Raw genomic sequence first — 21798 nt, 5'->3', positions numbered from 1 at the left:
TTATCAAATATGTGATTAGTGAATGTTTTCTGCCATTCTTTTTTTCTCCCATGCCTTTTTGTTTCGTTGACAGTTTCCTTTGCTATGAAGAAGTTTTTTAGTTGGATGTAGTCCCACCTGCTCTTTTTACTTTTGTTGCATTTGATTTTCATGTTGAATCCAAAAAGTCATCTCTAAGAAAAACGACAAGAAGCTTACTGCCTCTGTTTTCATCTAGGAGTTTTATTGCTTTGGGTCTTATGTTGAAGTATTTAATCCATTTTGAGTTAATTTTTGTGTATGGTGTCGGTCAAGTTTCAAGATGGTCAAGTTTCATTCTTTTGAATATGGCTGTCTAGGTTTCGTGGCGGTATTTACTGAAGAGACTGTCCTTTCTCCATTGTGTATTCTTACCTTCTTTGCCATAAAACAATTGACCATATATGCATCTGGGTTCTCTGTTTTGCTCCATTGGTCTGTGTATCATTCTCTCTCTCTCTTTTTTTTTTTTTTTTTGGTTGCACAACTTGCAGGGTCTTAGTTTCCCAAGCAGGGATTGAACCCACACTCTCAGCAGTGAAAGCTCGGTGTCCTAACCACTGGAACCCCACAGAATTCCCGTGTGTCATTCTCTTTTTAGCTGCCAAGCAGTCATAGACTTAACACCCTTTTAAATCAATTAAGACTCTTCATTTTACCATTGCGTTTGAATGCCTTCCAAACATCCTTTACTGATATTAAAGCAAAATATTTTCTTAGTTAGTTTTATGATAATAGAGTAGGAGGCACAGCCATAGAGAAAGTTTAGTTCTCAAAATGTGAGTGCATTTCCACTGTGTTTCTTTCACCACATGGCTTACTTGAAGGAACAGGGTGTGATCTTCCCTGTTGTCCTCAACTAGGCTTTGGACTGCTCTTGGAAGTGTCATTTTCCTGTAGATGGGCAGGAAGTGATATTGTTAGTCACTCAGTAGTATCTGACTCTTTGTGACCTCATAGATAGTGGCCCACCAGCCTCCTCTGTCTGGAATTCCGCAGGCAAGAATACTGGAGTGGATTGCCATGTGCTTCTCCAGGGGATCTTCCCTACCCAGGGATCGAACCCAAGTCTCCTTAGTTGCAGGCAGATTCTTTACCGTCTGAGATACCAGGAGGCTCTGTAGATGGGCATATGGTACAGAAATCTATTTTGTCCATTGACTTTTCCCAGTGCTCATCTAATTCTATTATTTTTCCCTAAAATCTTCCTTTCTAGTTACGACCAAACTAATCATAATTCAAGGAGGTTTATCTACTCTTGGGAGTGAGTATGCCACTGTTTCCTGATTGAAACCCAGGAAGAAACCCAGGTTCACTAGTCTTCACTTGTGGTAAGGCACATGAGCCTGTGGCTTTTGGTTTTACCACAGTGCTGGATTTAAAGTTCTATAAGACGCTGCACCAGATAAGTAAACTCTTCATGTGCCCAGAATTTAGTTGTATTTTTTTCCTTTACTTTTTCCTCTTTTATTTAAAGCAAGTGAATCATGAAGTAAGGCATTTTGAAAAAAGTATGTTCATGTACAGTTAATTTGATGGACATAATGCACTAGTAGTTGCAGAAGTGATACACCCAGTCCATCCTAAAGGAGACCAGTCTGGGTGCTCATTGGAAGGACTGATGCTGAGGCTGAAACTCCAGTACTTTGGCCACCTCATACGAAGAGTTGACTCATTGGAAAAGACCCTGATGCTGGGAGGGATTGGGGGCAGGAGGAGAAGGGGATGACAGAGGATGAGATGGCTGGATGGCATCACTGACTCAATGGATGTGAGTCTGAGTGAACTCCGGGAGTTGGTGATGGACAGGGAGGCCTGGCGTGCTGCGATTCATGGGATTGCAAAGAGTTGGATACGACTGAGCGACTGGACTGAACTGAACTGAACAAAGGCCAGATCTCACCCATGCTACATGTATTAGGATCTCAGGGGTTTGGTTTAAAAATGTTCACGTGTATTTAACGTATTCCAAGTGATTCTGATGTATAGACATGATTGAGAACCACTAATATAAAGAAATAGGCAACTAGGAGTAAATTACTTTTCCTCCCTTTAGTGACACAGTTACTGAAAGTCACTGTTCCAGATGGTTAATCTTGTTCACTGCATAAAACATTTTTATTATTTTTGAATATAATACATTGTTGAAAAATTGTAGTTTATAAAGGATATCAAGAGGGCAGTACACACAATTTTGGAAAAACCATTAGCATTCACCACTTAAGAGTTTTAAAAGGAATATATGCTGCCCTAGTGGCTCAGATGGTAAAGAATCTGCCTGCAATGATTCTTTATGTTTCTTTAAGGTAGGAGACTCAGATTTGATCCCTGGGTCAGGGAAGACCCCCTGGAGAAGGGAATGGCAACCTACTACCAGTATTCTTGACTGGAGAATCTCCTGGACAGAGGAGCCTGTTGGGCTACAGTCCATGGGGTCACAAAGAGTTGGACACGACCAAGTAACTAACACACATAACATTTCAAAGTAAAAAGTCAAGGTTCCCTACTAGTCTCCCTGTTCCTTTCTCCTCAGAGCAAATAAAACTCAAGGTCATTGTGCTCTCTGACATTTCACTTATGTTACATCCTCCTTAAAATTTAACAACATTAAACTGATCAAAGCACTGAGAGAGATCTAAAGCAAGTGAATTTGGAGGCTATCAGAGCAAAACCCAGGGCACAGCCATTGGTTGGTTAGTAGGCACTGCCACAGAACTCCCAGGCGATGCTGTTCGTGTCCCCTCTGAAGTGAGGTCTGCAAGGCTGAGGCAGAAAAGTGCAAAGCCTCTCAGCTCCTGCAGCCTCACAACTTGGTCTCTTCAGAATTGCAACTAACTTTCTTTTCTCCAAATTCTTTTTATTTCAGAGACTTAATCTTTTTTCACTTCCTGTTTTACAAAACCTTCACTTAGAGTTCTTTGTGTGGTTTACTTCTGTTGGAGAAACTGGGAGGCATTTTTTACCAGGCAGGTTTGGGTGGGTAACTGTGTTTAAATGTGTGGATTACCTGTATCTCCTCTCCCATGCCTAGGGGAAACAGTTATTTCCATCACACCCTACACTGAAGTTTAGAGTCGACACAGTATTGTCACAGTTAGATACGAAGACAAACTTCTTTTTCTTATATGTTGCAACTTCTCATGAAATTACTCAATAGCCTTATTGCACTGACTTTTTTCTAGGAATGAAGCCCAGAGTGATGAAAGAAGCAGTTTCTACTCCGTCACGAGTGACCCACAGAGATCAGGAATGGTATGATGCTGAAATTGCCAGAAAACTTCAAGAAGAAGAAATTTTGGTGAGCAGAATTTAACGCAAGATTTTAGGTTAATCAGGTTTCTCTGTGAATTAAATCAACCTTGGCATTTATATAATAGGTGTTTTAGTCCTTTCTGTTGAGAAACTGTTACCTTTTTTATGGATGTAAAAAGCAAAACAACAGGGATGAAGTGTCCAGTTTTATTCACTAAGTTAGCATTCAGTTCATTTCAGTCCAGTCACTCAGTCGTGTCCAACTCTTTGTGACCCTGTAGACTGCAGCACGCCAGGCCTCCCTGTCTATCACCAATTCCCAGAACTTACTCAAACTCATGTCAATTGAGTTGGCGATGTCATCCAACAATCTCATCCTTTGTCTTCTCCTTCTCCTCCCACCTTCAATCTTTCCCAGCATCAGGGTCTTTTCAAATGAGTCAGTTCTTCACATCAGGTGGCCAAAGTATTGGAGTTTCAGCTTCAACATCAGTCCTTCCAGTGAATATTCAGGACTGATTACCTTTAGGATGCACTGGTTGGATCTCGTTGAAGTCCAAGGGACTCTCAAGAGTCTTCTCCAACACTACAGTTCAAAAGCATCAGTTCTTTGGTGCTCAGCGTTCTTTATAACTCAAATCTCACATCCATACATGACTACTGGAAAGACGATAGCTTTGACTAGACGGACCTTTGCTGGCAAGGGGATGTCTCTGCTTTTTAATATGCTGTCTAGGTTGGTCATAACGTTCCTTCCAACGAGTAAGCATCTTTTAATTTCATGGCTGCAGTCACCATCTGCAGTGATTTTAGAGCCCCCCAAAATAGAGTCAGCCACAGTTTCCACTGTTTCCCCATCTATTTGCCATGAAGTGATGGGACCAGATGCCATGATCTTCGTTTTCTGATTGTTGAGCTTTAAGCCAACTTTTTTTTATTTTTTTGAAGTCACTCAGTCGTGTCTGACTCTTTGCGACCCTATGGACTATAGCCCACCAGGCTCCTCCGTCCATGGGATTCTCCAAGCATGAATACTGGAGTGGGTTGCCATTTCCTTCTCCATTAAGCCAACTTTTTCACTCTCCTCTTTCACTTTCATCAAGAGGCTTTTAGTTTCTCTTCACTTTCTGCCACAAGGGTGGTGTCATCTGCGTATCTGAAGTTATTGCTATTTCTCTCAGCAATCTTGATTCCAGCTTGTGCTTACTCCAGCCCACCATTTCTCATGATGTGCTCTGCATATAAGTTAAACAAGCAGGGTGACAATATACAGCCTTGACGTACTCCTTTTCCTATTTGGAACCAGTCTGTTGTTCCCTGTCCAGTTCTAACTGTTGCTGCCTGACCTGCATACAAGTTTTTCAAGAGGCAGGTAAGGTGGTCTAGTATTCCCATCTCCTGAAGAATTTTCCACAGTTTATTGTGATCCACACTATCAAAGGCTTTGGCATAGTCAATAAAGCAGAAGTAGATGTTTTTCTGAAACTCTGTTGCTTTTTCCATGATCCAGCGGATGTTGGCAGTTTAATCGCTGGCTCCTCTGCCTTTTCTAAAATGAGCTTGAACATCTGGAAGTTCATGGTTCACGTATTGCTGAAGCCTGGCTTGGAAAATTTTGAGCATTAGTTTGCTAGCATATGAGATGAGTGCAATTGTGCGGTAGTTTGTGCATTCTTTGGCATTGCCTTTCTTTGGGATTGGAATGGAAACTGATCTTTTCCAGTCCTGTGGCCACTACTAAGTTTTCCAAATTTTTTGGCATATTGAGTGCAGCACTTTCACAGCATCATCTTTTAGGATTTGAAAGAGCTCAACTGGAATTCCATCACCTCCACTAGCTTTGTTTGTAGTGATGCTTCCCTAAGGCCCACTTGACTTCACATTCCAGGATATCTGGCTCTAGGTGAGTAATCACCCCATCGTGATTATCTGGGTCATGAGGATCTTTTTTGTACAGTTTTATGTGTATTCTTGCCACCTCTTCTTAATATCTTCTGCTTCTGTTAGTTCCATACCATTTCTGTCCTTTATTGAGCCCATCTTTTGCATGAAGTGTTCCCTTGGCATCTGTAATTTTCTTGAGGAGATCTCTAGTCTTTCCCATTCTGTTGTTTTCCTCTATAACTTTACAGTGATCACTGAGGAGGGCTTTCTTATCTCTCCTTACTATTCTTTGGAACTCTGCATTCAAATGAGTATATCTTTCCTTTTCTCCTTTGCTTTTCACTTCCTTTCTTTTCATAGCTATTTGTAAGGCCTTCTCAGACAGCCATTTTACTTTTTTGCATTTCTTTTTCTTGGGGATGGTCTTGATCCCTATCTCCTTTACAGTGTCACTCACTTCCGTCCATAGTTTATCAGGAACTCTGTCTATCAAGTCTTTCAGAGATGGCAATGGCAACCCACTCCAGTACTCTTGCCTGGAAAATCCCATGGACAGATGAACCTGGTAGGCTGCAGTCCATGGGGATACTAAGAGTCGGACACGACTGAGTGACTTCACTTTCACTTTTCACATTCATACATTGGAAGAGGAAGTGGCAACCCACGCTAGTGTTCTTGCCTGGAGAATTCCAGGAACGGCGGAGCCTGGTGGGCTGCCCTCTATGGGGTCGCACAGAGTCGGACACGACTGAAGCGACTTAGCCGCAGCATCTATCAGATCTAGTCCCTTAAATCTATTTCTCACTTCCACTGTATAATCATAAGGGATTTGATTTAGGTCATAGCTGAATGGCCTAGTGGTTTTCCACACTTTCTTCAGTTTAAGTCAGAATTTGGCAATAAGGAGTTCATGATCTGAGCCACATTCAGCTCCTGGTCTTCTTTTTGCTGAATGTATAGAGCTTCTCCATCTTTGGCTGCAAAGAATATAATCAATCATCAGGGTCTTTTCAAATGAGTCAGCTCTTCGCATCAGGTGGCCAAAGTATTGGAGTTTCAGCTTCAACATCAGTCCTTCCAATGAATATTCAGGACTGATTTCCTTTAGGGTGGACTGGTTGGATCTCCTTGGAGTCCAAGGGACTCTCATGAGTTTTCGCCAACATCACAGTTCAAAAGCATCAATTGTTCGGCGCTCAGCTTTCTTTATAGACCAACTCTTACATCCATACATGACTGCTGGAAAAACCATAGCCTTGACTAGATGGACCTTTGTTGGCAAAGTAATGTCTCTGTTTTTTAATATGCTGTCTTGGTTGGTCATCTTGTCTAGACTAGAGATCTCTTCAAGAAAATTAGAGATACCAAGGGAACATTTCATGCAAAGATGGGCTTGATAAAGGACAGAAATGGTATGGACCTAACGGAAGCAGAAGATATTAAGAAGAGGTGGCAAGAATACACAGAAGAACTGTACAAAACAGATCTTCACAACCAAGATAATCACGATGGTGTGATCACTCACCTACAGCTAGACATCCTGGAATGTGAAGTCAAGTAGGCCTTAGAAAGCATCACTATGAACAAAGCTACTGGAGGTGATGGAATTCCAGTAGAGCTATGTCAAATCCTGAATATGCCAGCCAATTTGGAAAACTCATCAGTGGCCACAGGACTGGAAGAGGTCAGTTTTCATTCCAATCCCAAAGAAAGGCAATGCAAAAGAATGCTCAAACTACTGCACAATGGCACTCATCTCACACGCTCAAAATTTTCCAAGCCAGGCTTCAGCAATACGTGAACTGTGAACTTCCAGATGTTCAAGCTGGTTTTAGAAAAGGCAGAGGAAGCAGAGATCAAATTGCCAACATCCACTGGATCATGAAAAAAGCAAGAGAGTTCCAGAAAAACATCTATTTTTGCTTTATTGACTATGCCAAAGCCTTTGACTCTGTGGATCACAATAAACTGTGCAAAATTCTTCAAGAGATGGGAATACCAGACCACTTACCTGCCTCTTGAGAAACCTGTATGCAGGTCAGGAAGCAACAGTTAGAACTGGACATGGAACAACAGACCGGTTCCAAACAGGGAAAGGAGTACATCAAGGCTGTATATTGTCACCCTGCTTATTTAACTTCTATGCAGAGTACATCATGAGAAACGCTGGACTGGAAGAAGCACAAGCTGGAATCAAGATTGCCGGGAGAAATACCAATAACCTCAGATATGTAGATGACACCAGCCTTATGGCAGAAAGTGAAGAGGAACTAAATAGCCTCTTGATGAAAGTGAAAGAGGAGAGTGCAAAAGTTAGCTTAAAGCTCAACATTCAGAAAACGAAGATCATGGCATCTGGTCCCATCACTTCATGGGAAATAGATGGGGAAACAGTAGAAACAGTGTCAGACTTTATCTTTTTGGGGTCCAAAATCACTGCAGATGGTGATTGCAGCCATGAAATTAAAAGACACTTACTCCTTGGAAAGAAAGTTATGACCAACCTAGATAGCATATTTAAAAACGGAGACTTTACTTTGCCAACAAAGGTCCATCTAGTCAAGGCTATGGTTTTTCCAGTGGTCATGTATGGATGCGAGAGTTGGACTGTGAAGAAAGCTGGGCACTGAAGAACTGATGCTTTTGAACTGTGGTGTTGGAGAAGACTCTTGAGAGTCCCTTGGACTGAAAGGAGATCCAACCAGTCTATTCTAAAGGAGATCAGCCCTGGGATTTCTTTGGAAGGAATGATGCTAAAGCTGAAACTCCAGTACTTTGTCCACCTCATGCAAAGAGTTGACTCATTGGAAGGGACTCTGATGCTGGCAGGGATTGGGAGCCGGAGGAAAAGGGCACGACAGAGGATGAGATGGTTGGATGGCGTTACTGACTTGTTGGACATGAGTTTGAGTGAACTCCAGGTGTTGGTGATGGACAGGGAGGCCTAGCGTGCTGCGATTCATGGAGTTGAAAAGAGTTGGACACGATTGAGTGACTGAATTGAATGAACTGAGGTTGGTCATAACTTTTCTTCCAACTAGTAAGTGTCTTTTAGTTTCATGGCTGCAGTTATCATCTGTAGTGATTTGGGAGCCCAAAGAAGTAAAGTCTGCCACTGTTTCCACTGTTTCTCCATCTATTTGCCATGAAGTGATGGGACCGGATGCCATGGTCTTTGTTTTCTGAATGTTGAGCTTTAAGCCAACTTTTTCACGCTCCTGTTTATTATGCACTGTATAATTTGGTAAAGGTAGACGCTTTTCTGTCTAATGATTGCTGGGAGAAATATCAATATCCTCAGTTATGCAGATGAACTGAACTGAAAGACCTGTCCCGCCAGATTGTCTCAAGCATAGAGTGCCTTACTCTACCCTGAACTCCCCCAGGTTATGTTAAAGGTCAACAGCTGCCACAACAGAGGGTTTAGTCTTTACAGAGGCAGATGGCGCTTGCCCTATTTGTCCAGTTGTTGGCAACAATTTTGCAAAGTCCCAGCTTATATTTGACAATATATATATGTACAATGGAATACTGTTAAGCTATGAAAATGAGGAAATCCTTCTGTGCAACAGACTGTGACTGAACTGAACTGGCTATTGAAAGTATACAAACTGATTGTCATCTTCAGGGATGTTGATCACAATTGGTTTCAAATACAGTGGGTTTTCTTGTGTGTGTGTGTGTGTGTGTTTTTTTTTTTAATGTAAGCTTTTTTTGTTTTTTTTCCAATGGCCAACTTAGGTTGCACTTAAATTATGCTTTTTTGCATTTTCTGTACCATAGGCCACCCAGGTGGACATGAGAGCAGCTCAAGTTGCTCAGGATGAGGTGCGTTCATGTTAATTTGTTTAGCCATTATTCTTTGGAAATACCCCAGTAATTTTCTACTTACAGCTTTGCAATTTTTGTTTAGGAAATTGCTAGACTCCTAATGGCTGAAGAAAAGAAAGCTTACAAGAAAGCCAGGGAGCGGGAGAAATCATCTTTGGACAAAAGAAAGCATGACCCTGAGTGGAAGGTAGAGTCTGTTTGTCTTTAAAGAGAAATACAGGTAAAACTATAATGGGGAGTCCTTTTTAGGGTATGCTCACAGATATTTTTAGGGCATATAAATTATCTGTTTCTCGTATGTGAATCTGACTTATAAGAGTTGTTTCACCGTGAAAAATCATATTGAATTCTTGGAAGTAACTATGTAAAGAAGTTACTTATGAGGTTGAAAAACTCATTTCCTTCATTTTAATAGCTACTAAGAGGTAGGTGCCTGTGGCCACAAGCAGACATAGTTTTTTACTCTGCTTGCTTTCCAGGAAAATGCTGTGTTTCCCACATGCTCTTAGATTTCCACAGGGGCCTTTCCCTCTTCTTTGGACTTTTCTGTTTGCTTATATTGTCCTTCCTTCTTGGTCCTATGCCAGCTGTCTCTCTTGCCTCTGGCATCACTTGATCCATGGCAGATGGACAGCCATTCTTATCACCAGCCATCATTGCTTATGAAACTATCTAGCATGAGCTTCAATTGTTACCTTCTTCTCGTTAATCAGAAATAGCAGAGACAAAATAGACAGCGACTGCTGTTCATTCTGACATAGTCTAATTATTGTATGTGGTGACTGCAAGTTTAATTGAACAGATGTTACTCATTAGTTTCTGTGTGCAAAGCACCACTCTGGACTTACAGGGAGAGACGAAGATAGATTTTCCTCAGAATAATGTATAATGTTGGGAAGAAGACAGACTATAGACAGCTAACAAATGTGAGGTCAAGCTGGCTGAAAAATGCATAATGGAGAAACAAAAGGAGCTGGAGTGATGATTTATACTGTAAAGGCTTTTAGGGAGGCAGTCTGTACTGGGCCTGAAGGATGCAACCAGGTGTGTGTCCATGATATGGTTGAGGTTGCGCTCGGTTCTTCTCCCCGCTTCCCTCCCTCTCTCAAACAAAATCCGCCCTTGGGCTGCTGGTCCTGTCACAGTCTCAGCATATGTTTCGAGAAAAACAAAGAGGAAGTATTATAATAGTATTTCTCTACTATTGCCTGTGGCTCAGTTGCGAATCTAAAAGCAAATGAAAATATTATTTCCCTGTTATCTATTTACCCTGTTTGTAATTCAGGATTTCTCCAAACAGACATATATCATTTTCATAGAAGGCTTCCCAAATGCTCTTGTTACGTAAATTAAGCTGCAAGTAATTGCCCAAGAGTTCCTCAAGTTCTTTGTTAACTCAGCTATACTGGAAGTAGGTATTTTTAAAGGTTACACATCAGGAAGGGAAGAGGAAGAAGGTCACATTTCTAGCAAGCATCAGGACTTCTGGTATTTTTAGATTCTGTCAGTGTGGCTGGAGTTGTTTCTCTCCAGAAAAGTTGGCATGAATATGCCTTATTTCTGGGCTTGGAAGTTATCATCCCTAAGTCAGATGTTAAGAAACAAGTTTAATAGCATGAAGCTGGATTCGATAGACTCTGGGAGTCCTCCAGTTCTGTTACTGAACCAAACTTGGATCTGCTTGCTCTTGCACAGTAAAGCAAATCTACTGATATACTGGGTTGTGGTGAAGCAAAGTGTAGCATTTATTGTAAGGCTCCGTACGTGCAGTCAGGGACAGCTAGTACTCAGAAGGCCCGAACTCCCTGGTGGGTTTCAGGAAAGCATTTTTAGAAGATCTGGAGACTGTGTACTTGTGGTCATCATGTAGTTCACGTCTTCATCTGGTGGGGGTTTTCACATCTGTAAAACCACTCAGGAAGTGAGCACCATATACTTTTATGGAAGTACTTCATAAGAGAGCTGAAGCAGAGGCTATGGGGGAGGGGGAGGCTTGAGAGATTCGTGCCCAGTTACGGTTCTTGACAGCTACATGTGGCTGCCTTGTTACTAATGGGTGACCAAGCGTACCTCTGTGGTAGAGCCTGTTTGTGAGGGTTTAGTCCACTCATCTGGTTGTACTGACAACCTGCAACACTCTTTCATAACTGTAATTTTTGGTCTCTAAGTAACTGTTCAAATATATTTTATGTTGCTAAGCTAGGTGTAAGTAACCTAAAATTACGAAAGGAGAGTTTGACATTATTTAGATAATCTATAAATGTAATCTTTCTCTGTTTGCTGTTTTCTGGGTGTGTGTGTGTCTTTTTTCTTTCCCCCTTAGCCCAAAACAGCTAAATCAGCACACTCAAAGTCAAAAGAGAGTGATGAACCTCACCGTTCTAAGAATGACAGACCAGCACGGTAAGATGACACCTGAAAAGGGGAGTGAGGATCTTGACCTTGGGGTGAGCAAGAGATACTGGCTGCCTGGGAAGAGTGTTTGTTCCTTGGAGAGGAGATTAGAAATCTGCAGTTGTGAGGTGGTATCAAGTCTCGCAGGATTATTTTCAAGCTTTGTTTTCTGTTTTAAATTGTGTTGAACAAGTCAACTCAGGAAGATGGGGAATTTTACAGAAGCTGAGGTAAGGAGAGATGCACTTTTTTGTTAGGACCAGTTCTTATTTCTGGAGTCACTGAATTGACTGCCCTCAACTAAGAAGGGATGAGATTAACCATTTTCTTAAGTAAAATCTCAGGTTTTAAATGTTTACTGAGTTCCATGATCACATGGGTGTGTGCATGACATTTACATATGTCTAAATTCATTTCCGTGTGAATCTCAGTGTCCTAGGCAAATATTCATTTCAGTCATTGCAGACTGTTCTTCATCCCACTGCAACAGGTAGCTGTGGTTACAGTATATGTATACTTTCTAACTTCTCTCAGGCAGTCTGGGGTCATGGTTATGGAGCAACTGCTACTTTTCCACTGCAAATTGTCAACATTTAAGTCTTTGGGAAGCAACCTTTATTTTTTCTTTATTGCTTTCTGTTGCTTTTGAAGGAAAAACTGATTGGAAGAGGAAAAGAGAAAGTTAAAAAGAAAAAGACAAAAGTAACACTAAATCTAACATTTGAAAACTCTAAATTATTGAAACTTTGTACAGTATTTTGGTCCTGATTATTAATGATATGTTTACTAATTATTAAAGGATAAGTTTTATGACATTGAAAAATATACACTCTTGTTGGCACTCATTGCTCACGCTTAAACTACTAGACTTATTTCTTTAAATAGAATGTATTTCGTGTTCTTGAAAAGCCATACTCTATTTTTAAACTCATGGGCTTTCAGAAGATAAATACCTTTCAGAAAATTATATCAGATTGTAAAACTTTTAGGGCACAGTAGTGTATTTTGTCTAATTGTGCACAATTGGTTCTTACAGCTTTTAGTTACACACATGCCAAATGTCTTTTAAAGCAAATTTTAGATTTAGTTCAGCTTTATTTATATCCCTGCACAACATCCAAGTAAAACAGGAAGAACTAATCTGTTCTCAGTAGGTAAATAGGTAGGAGTTGCTTATTATGCCTTTTTTTTTTAATAAAGGGAATTAAAATCATCTTTAGAGTTATTTTGCAGCCTTTGAAGTCCTTGGACTTTTTAGAACACCAGTATTTTTGACAGCATATGATAGAACAGTCTGAAACGTCTATTTAAAGGATTTATTAAAGTTGAAAACAACTTTCTGAAATGTAAATGGGTTCTCTTAAAAATATTTGATATATTGAAAGAATGAATAATCAAATGATCCAGTGTTAAAACTGGCCTTTGTAAATGAATGAAAAGTGGCCTATGACTAGTAAAACTGAAGTCATTTTTTGACTTAAGAATATTTGTCTATAACTATTAAAAATATTATTTTTTAATCAAAAAATAAAGTACTAAAAGAAAAAAACCTTTTTTGCAGAAAGACTCTATATATGGCAAAACAAAATGAATAAGACTTTTATGAAATCTGTATTTTCATAGTTAAAACTTATAGTTTATGATCTTATTATAGATAACTTGTACAGTTAATGTTAGAAGGTATGCTTTGTTAAAGTTAGATTCTGTGGTTTCCTCTTTCAGATTTATTCATGGTGGAAGATGAGTTAACCATTTGTACAGAAAGATGGTTTCAAGGATTGAGAAACTTGGAGCTTGCTAGTTCAAGATGTTTACTTCAATTTAGTACCAATAGTGGTACAGGGGAAACAGATTCTCATGGAGAGCTTATAACAGTCATGGTTAAAAGTCGTTTTCGTTGTCCATTAAAGATTTCTACTCTAAAAAACAGAAAACTAGTTGTCAATCTGAATTAATTCCAATTCTTTGTAATTGGAAAAAGTTTTAACCTAAGTTCTAAACTGTTTTAACTATAGGATTTTATATTAATAATGCTACTTGGTATTTTGTTTTTGTATTTTCTCTTATAAAAACTTAAGGATTTTATAAATATCATTTGGTTCCTACAGTTTTCTTATGAATATGAAATATATTTTTCTCCACTTATTCATTTATCCAGTATTTATTGAGCTCCATAATAATTGCCCAGACCCAGAGTAAGTGGCAGTCAACAAAAATTTTCTTGCTCTTAAGAAATTTATAATCTAAACAGAAAATTATGCAACTAACTACTATGATTGTGTTAAATGCTAAGGATGAAAAATGCAGGTTGTTAGAAGAGCATAAGGAGACATTTAACCTAGACTGGGTGTCTGGGAAGGCTTCTTGAAGAAATGAGTTTTAAGTGAATTCTGAAGTATATTTGGTTTTATCACTAGCTTAAAGATATAAATCATTTCATAAGAACAGTTGGAAACAGGTAATCCTAATACATCAGAAACTATAAAACAAACTATTAGTTAGCAAGATTTTTCCAACTTTGGATTTAAATACCCCGAGCTGAAATAACTGTCTCCAGTGCAACAGATAATTTGGTAGAACCCCTGGAAGCATTAACCCAAGATTTGTTCTCCACATGAGCAAAAAATTAATAAAACAGCATACCAGATAACTGAGGGCATCCTAGGCTGATCTGTTTATCCTCATGGGAGCTATTCTAGAGGATTTGTTGACATCCTAAACTTTGTTCAACACTTCAGCATCCCTTTCCTTGGTGATGAGTTTTTCTGACAGTACCAGTTGGCTTGTGTTTCTCTAGTATTTGGTCATCTAATGAGGATAATAAAAAGAGTAAAATAGAGACCCTGCCACCCTGATTATAAATCCTGTTTTCTTGAGTGTAAGTTACTTCTTTAGTTAACAATCTTAATTCTGGAGTCAGATTGCTTTGTCTCAACTTTACCTGCCAAGACTTATGTTACTTTTTAAAGGTGAATGTTCTAAATGTCTGTGAATAATGAAAGAAAAACACTTATTTAATTTCTAATATTTATAAACTAATGATTCCATGCTCTTAACACACAATTTGAGCACACCTTTGGGAAACACCAAAAAAATGAGAGATTTTGTTTTATAGCTTTATCAATGCCAAGTGTCTGCAAAAATCTGTTATATAATTAAAATAATAAAAGTTTGGAGTGTTAAAAATTTCCCATTTTTTTTTACAGTTGTTTTGACATGAAGTTGCACATGTATTATAACTGTCCTTTCCTTCTCTAAGCTCTACTCTGCCACCTAGTGGTTTAACGAACTTTGCTCTAAATTTCCTGTATTGACCAATGTCCCATCTCCCTCCCCTCTTAGCTGCTACCTTCTCTCCCTTAATTACTTTCTCCCCCCATTCTGTCTTTTCCTTTCTTTCTCTTTTTCTTGATGAAACCTGCGAAAACAAAATATATTTCTCATTAATGGCAGTGATCATATCTATTAATCTTTGTTTATCTATGCCTTAGCACAGTGAATGAATGTGAATGTATGAGTCGCTCAGTCGCGTCCGACTCTTTGCGATCTCATGGACTGTAGCCCGCTAGGCTCCTCTGACCATGAGGTTCTCCAGGCAAGAATACTGGAGTGTGTTTCCATTTCCTTCTCCAGGGGATCTTCCTGACCCAGAGATCGAACCCAGGTCTACTGCATTGCAGGCAGATACTTTACTGTCTGAGCCACCTGGGAAGCCCACCAGTGCCTCACACTTGTTAGATCCCCAGAAGATACTTGTTTTTATTGAATTATGTGCATCAAAACAAACAAGTTAAATAATTTATCCGAGGTTATACAACTGGCTAGGAACTACCATGAGGATTCTGAAATATTCTGGCTTTGCATCTCCACTGAAACTATGTTTTCTAAGAGATCCAGTGAGGGGTGGAATTGTAGTCATCACTACATAGAGTGTCTCTTTAAATCTTGACTTTTTTTAGGCCACCACCACCTGCCATGACAGATGCTGAGGGTTTGGATTACACTCCTTCTGGAAACCAGCATAATTCCACACGTCACTACTCAAAGTCAGAGTCTTCTCATAAAGGTAAGACAAATGTATATGGTCAGCTGTAAGATCGTTTTTAATAATCGCCATGCTATAGTGGAAAAGCCAGGTGCTATATTATAGATCACTAGAGTGGAAAAATAAGTTAGTCTTTTGAGCAGATCATTATATTATTCTTCATTTATTAGAGGGCTTCTCTGATAGTTCAGTTGGTGAAGAATCTGCCTGTAATATAGGAGACCACGGTTCGATTCCTGGGTTGGGAAGATCCACTGGAGAAGATCATTATGTTCAGTTCAGTTCAGTTGCTCAGTCGTGTCCGACTTTGTGACCCCATGAACCGCAGCTTGCCAGGCCTCCTGTCCATCACCAACTCCCAGAGTCCACCCAAACCCATGTCCATTGTGTCAGTGATGCCATCCAGCCATCTCATCCTCTGTCGTCCCCTTCTCTTCCTGCCTTCAATCTTTCTCAGCCTCAGGGTCTTTTCAAATGAGTCAGCTCTTCGCATCAGGTGGCCAAAGTATTGGAGTTTCAGCTTCAACATCAGTCCTTCCAATGAACACCCAGGACTGATCTCCTTGCAGTCCAAGGGACTCTGAAGAGTCTTCTCCAACACCACAGTTCAAAAGCATCAGTTCTTCGGTGCTTAGCTTTCTTTATAGTCCAGCTCTCACATCCATACATGATTACTGGAAAAACAATAGCTTTGACTAGACGGACCTTTGTTGGCAAAGTAATGTCTCTGCTTTTTAATGTGCTATCTAGGTTGGTCATAACTTTTATTCTTCATTTATTTAAAAAAAAATGATTTAAAAACAGAAAGCAGACACCTTAAATTGAATGGAAGATTTTCTGTGTGCACTTAGTTGAGCTTTGAACAACACAGTTTTGAACTGCTCGTGTATCCATTTATACATGGATTTCTTTTTTTTTCTTCCTGTAGTGAGTACTGTAGTACTACACCATCCATGTTGGTTGAGCCAGCAAACAAATATACAGAGGGCCTCTGTAAATTGTATGTGGATTTTCACCTATGCAAAGGGTCAGTGCCTCTAACTCCCCCTGCATTGTTCAGGGGTCAACAGTATTTATTTGCATTTTCTCCAAGGAGAGTTCATAGCTTTTATCAGATTCTTAATAGATGGCTATGTCCCCCATTTAGATCTGTTGGACTTTTACTGTCCTGGCTATTGTTTCCCATCTGCCCATGACTCTCTTAATTAGATTAAAGTACACAGATACACATACACATCCCCAGAAACACTTCACACAGAAGAAAAATGGGGCAAAGAAAATGAGGAAAGAACATGAGATCTAAGTTGGACCAGATCTTTAAAATGAAAGGAATACTCAGGTCTGTCTCCTTTACCAACGATAGGCATTGACTTAATGTGTAATTTTATGACAGTCATAAAATGAGATAATGAAAATGGAGTTTCTCATATTAATTTGCTCATCTAAAAGTATAGGTGAGTTTAATGGTGTCAGCATTGTCGGAATTATATAAGTAAAATACATGAAAGCAGATTGCAATGGACTTCACAAATATTAGGTCTTATTAGTTGATGTTTTTTATTTTTTATGTTTTTTGAAGATTTCTTAGGTGATGTTTTCATTATCTTTTCCCAAATCTAATGATTACCTTTCCAAGCTTACTTAAATTTTCTTTTCTGCAATGACATACAAGATACCAGTGCACAGGTGCCACTCCAGACACATTAAATTAGGATTTTTGAGGACTTGTTTTGCCAGGCATTCTATTTTTTTTTTTTTTTAAATCTCTCCTTGTTATCCTCCAATTAAAAATAATGAAAAGCTCTCCTCCTGCTTCCCTATCATCCTGCATTTATCCAATGTTGAAAATAAGACAAAAAGATGAGGTTAGTTGAACATTATCAAAACAACCCATACACTACGATTTTCATCAGTTGGTGACCTTTTCAGCATCCCTTGTTTATTTCTTTCTCAAATTATATACAAGCATTACTTTTAGGAGGTGCATTCCTGTCCTTGCCATACATTTTATACGTAATACTAAACCAACACATTGATTACAGTTTCCCTAGGTACCTTGGTTCCAGATTGGTTCCAGAATTCCCAAGGATTTCAAAATCCCTGGATTCTTAAGCCCCCTTATATAAAATGTCATATTATTTGCATATGACCTACTTACACCCTCCCCTAAACTTTAAGTCATCTCTAGGTTACTTATATTAATAATGTATAATACAGTGTAAATGCTCTGTAAATACTTCAAATGTATGTCAAATTCAAAACTTGAACTTTCTGGGATTTTTTTTTTCTGAATATTTTCAATCCATGCTGGATGGAGAACCCACAGATACGGAGAGCCAATTTGTATGCTTACAACCAAGAACAAACAAAACACATGAACCATTTGAAATGCATAGAAATATAGATAACATTGTTTTATTTGAACAGGGAGAAAAACAGCACCTCAGACATTTTTTCCTTAATCGTTTTTCTTCCTTTTTCCTTCTCTCCTCAGGTTTCCATTATAAACCGTAAAAACCTAGGAATCTGCCTTGAAAACGGACTCACTGTAGCAAAATTACTGGATGATACAGAACACATTCCACGCTTATTTTTTTCTTCCTCTATTTTGTATTCCTGAGATTTATCCTCAAGTGTTTTTTGGACCATGAATATTTTTCATTCATTTAAAATATTTTGGTTATTCCTGATCACTTGGGCAGTACAAGAAAATCTAGCTTCTGAATATTGGCCATCTCTATGGAGCATATACATCCTGGGGTATAGTATCTAAGAGCTCTATAAAATGCCATTTTCATTAGGTGTGGAGTATTGATATTTAATGAATAGGCTTTACTTAGCAGTTAGGATTTTGTGGAGGTAATGATTGAAGTAAAACATAATGTTTGGATGCAATGCAGAATAAAAGAATATAAGAAATAGCCTTTTTTGTGCATTAGTGTATGATACATTAAAAGATAAGAGACTTTTGCTTTTTTTTTTTTTTTTTGCTATTCAGGGAAAGAAAAAAATCACAACCATAAAGTATTTAAAAAGAAAAATAAAAAGGAACAGTTGAAATATGTAACTGACTATAAAGACTGTAGAGGTTTTATGTATCCTTACACACCCTTCTGGGAGGATTTGGCCTAGATGTCATTCACTAACACCGTCTCTGCTATTGCCTCCACAATAGCAAGAATGCTAAAGCCTCTGGGTGTTGAACCATTTTTTAGTACTTATTGGCAAAAATTTAATTCTAAGAAGTTTTAACTCAAGTCTGCAAGATCAATTAAAGATGAAAAATTTTGTATCCCTTCTCTTATTTTACATTTATGTATAAAGCCAAGGGAATTAGAATTGGAAAGATGTTTATGTAGGTAATGATGCTGTCATTTTCTCTGGCTGTAAGATTGAATTTTTCCTCTTGCATATAAAACATAGCAGCATTGGTTGGCAACCTCTCAAAAAAATGTTGTATATCTGTCAATAAGCAGATTAATTGGACTTGAAGTTGATAAAGAAGTTCTTCATCCAATTATTTGGTCCTGCACATACGTTAGTGACACATGGGTGTTGGATTCCTTTGTGCCAGACCTTAAACCCCTCTTCAGGAAATCTGGAATTTTTGTTAATCTTCTAGCCTCATGGAAATGCTTCTTTTTCCATACCAGTTAGTTAACATAAATATCAGTCATGTTGCATATTCAGCATATTTATACTTGAGAAAAAAGTTGCTAATCCATTCCTTTCTGGCTGGGAACTGCCTTCTGTTGGCCTTGTCTTTTGAAATAGTCTTTCTAGTTGGACAATATTCATGAAGTTTTTTAGACTAGCTTCTCAGAGGATTTGGGTTTTTCATTTTGAGGAATAGGTTTAATTTCATAGTTAATGGATTGTATGAACTTAAGCAAAGGATACTTAAGAGTTAAGTTTTGAGAAAATAATAATCTAGAAATAAAATCCTTAAGGTTGTAGTCATTTTGGAGAAATAGGTAAAGGGAAAAGAACATAACTTTGCATGTCCAAGATGAAATGACTGAGGAAGAAAAATCTTCAGTTAAATAGGCAAGAGGAGACCAAATGGAGGTGCTAGCCTTAAATCAAATTCCAGAAGATGTTTTCAATATCAAAGGTTAGGCCTTTTGATTCATAGTAATGCTATATTTTTCTTTGTCTGCCCTGTGATTTGCTTCATGTTTTTAAAAGTTTTTTATAGTAGCTTTAAAGAAAAGAAAAACAATGTATTTTTATTTGAAAATCAGGCAAATGGGCAACATCATTTGCCATATTTTTATTTTATAAATGTTTATTTTTCTATCTCATACAATCATCAGTTCTTCTTTTCAAATTCTCCATTTATCCTCTCATGTACTACTTCATGCAATCATATTTATTATTGTAAAATGCTAACTGGGTGTATTTTACTCAAAAAATGTCAGGTCACTTTACACATAACCAGGATATTAGTGTTTCAGCTATGTTAGTAAGTGACCAAAGGTAGTATTTCCCTCATTACACACAATTCAACATCTGTATTGAAAATTCATTATTTTTTTTAATGTTTTTAAAAGATCAGAGTTTTTAAATATTTTAATTTAATTAATTTTTTTTTGTAAAGCAAACATTTTTTAAGGAGTATCAGAGTAATTCTTTTCCTGTGAATAAGAAGACACATCAAACAACCAGTTGAATTCCTCTTATTCTCATTCAAATAGTGTAATTGTTAATTATTGTTGATTTTGAGACTGTAGGAGCAACTGTGTGTGTCCATGGGATTTTCCAGGCAAGAATACTGAAGTGGGTTGCCATTTCTTACTCCAGGGGATCTTTCCAACCCAGGGATCGAACCTGGGTCTCCTGCATTGCAGGTGGATTCTTTACCACTGCGCCACTGGAGAAGCCCCATTTAGAGGCAACTAGCACTTTATTTTAAGAAACTGCCAAACATCTTCACTGTGTTCTCTGCTTTCCACTTGTCATTTTTATATAAATATGGAAGCATTTATTTTATTTCTTTTCCTACTGCTGGAACACACACAGTTTAATTTTTAGATCCATAGTGTATTATACTTTAATGTTGTGATGTAATCATTCTGGCCTTGGAAAATCTTCCTGTTTCTATACCTCTGTTCTCCCAGGGGCCAGACCCCATTAACATCAGTGTTACTGAATGAGCACAGTGTGCTGCGGAGCCTTGTCATGAGGCTGCTGGACATGGACACCGCATCACCCCAACCTAACTTTTTTTAAGTCATCACCTGGAAGCAAGGTTAGAAAGGGGTCAGTTTAAATGTTCTGAGTTGAAAAAAAATGTGACTGTATTGTCAAATTGTTGTTAGACATAATTTTATTGGGTGACGGGACAGTTGCTTCACATGCTTTAAAATGACATTGAGATTTTTAGAAGGTGACTTTGCACACAGTGACTTAATATTTATCAAGTGAATTTACAATAACCAGCCGCAGACGAACTGCAGAAAAGACTTCATGGGTTTTGATCATAGGAAAACATCTGAAGTAGAAAAGATACGGATAGATGCTCCCAAGAGGAAAACCTTTCTAGAATAGCAGCGGCCACTTGGATCTAGATCAACATATTCCAAAAAGCATGACCTTGGGCCTTGTGCTCCACTGAACTCGCTTGAGAAAATTAGGAACCAAACCTGTTTTCCCCTTTTTTTTTCGTGGCCTGCAGCAGAACTGGACGATGAATAAATCCATTGCTGACTTTGTCCATACCCTTCGCACAATGTCGGGACTTTTCAGTATAAAACTTAACGTTTAACTGATAATTATTTTTCTTTAATGCTGTCTGATATTCTCCGAATTTTGTCTTGTGCCAAATTGCTGTTTAGAAATCTCTGGTATAATATGGTGCATTCGGTTTACCACATGAGTGGTTAACATTTTCGGGCCTTGATTTTTCATGAGTGTTGCCTTTATATAAAAATCACGTTGGGGGAGATTACTCATTTATTCAGTGTTGATTTTCTTGAAAGGTAACTGTGGTGATTGTAATGTCCTCAGCCTGTTAAAGGCACGAGACTGCCATGTAAGCAGCTTTCTGAAGAACTGAGAACAAAACAGAAGTTGCTCTCAAAGGCTTGTTTCCCTTTGGTTTGTGTTGGGGACTTCAATGCAGAAAGGAAACCCTTCAGGTAGATGTCACTGTTACGTAGTGTGTCATATTCTGATAACATCAGTTTTTTAGAACCAAACATACAAAAATAAAAACCTGCTGTTTGAGCAAAAAGAAAAAAAAAGAACGTTTTTAATGATACTTTGTCTACTGCTTACAGCGCAGAGTCAGAGGAGTGACTAGATAGTGTTTTTCCTTCTGTCTGGTGGTGCCTGTGTCTTAAAGCCATAACTGCTGGTCTTACTGGTGATAG

General features: G+C 38.5%; 1 protein-coding gene across 2 annotated transcripts in view; it reads left to right on the top strand.

Annotated features, from left to right (window-relative positions):
* CCDC50 (coiled-coil domain containing 50) overlaps window positions 1–21507 on the top strand; it is an 85394-nt gene extending 63887 nt beyond the window's left edge. For both annotated transcript variants that reach the window (XM_069557692.1, XM_069557685.1), the window contains 6 exons: window positions 3201–3316; window positions 8938–8982; window positions 9068–9172; window positions 11309–11388; window positions 15339–15445; window positions 17919–21507. In XM_069557692.1, coding sequence (XP_069413793.1) covers window positions 3201–3316; window positions 8938–8982; window positions 9068–9172; window positions 11309–11388; window positions 15339–15445; window positions 17919–17938 — 473 coding nt within the window. In that variant the 3' untranslated portion in view covers window positions 17939–21507. The remainder of the gene's footprint in view (window positions 1–3200; window positions 3317–8937; window positions 8983–9067; window positions 9173–11308; window positions 11389–15338; window positions 15446–17918) is intronic.
* The last annotated feature ends 291 nt before the right edge of the window (window positions 21508–21798 follow it).

The sequence above is a fragment of the Ovis canadensis genome, chromosome 1 (genome assembly GCF_042477335.2).
Source record: "Ovis canadensis isolate MfBH-ARS-UI-01 breed Bighorn chromosome 1, ARS-UI_OviCan_v2, whole genome shotgun sequence".
In the NCBI taxonomy this organism is placed as follows: domain Eukaryota; kingdom Metazoa; phylum Chordata; class Mammalia; order Artiodactyla; family Bovidae; genus Ovis; species Ovis canadensis.
This window is presented reverse-complemented; position numbering and strand designations above follow the sequence as displayed.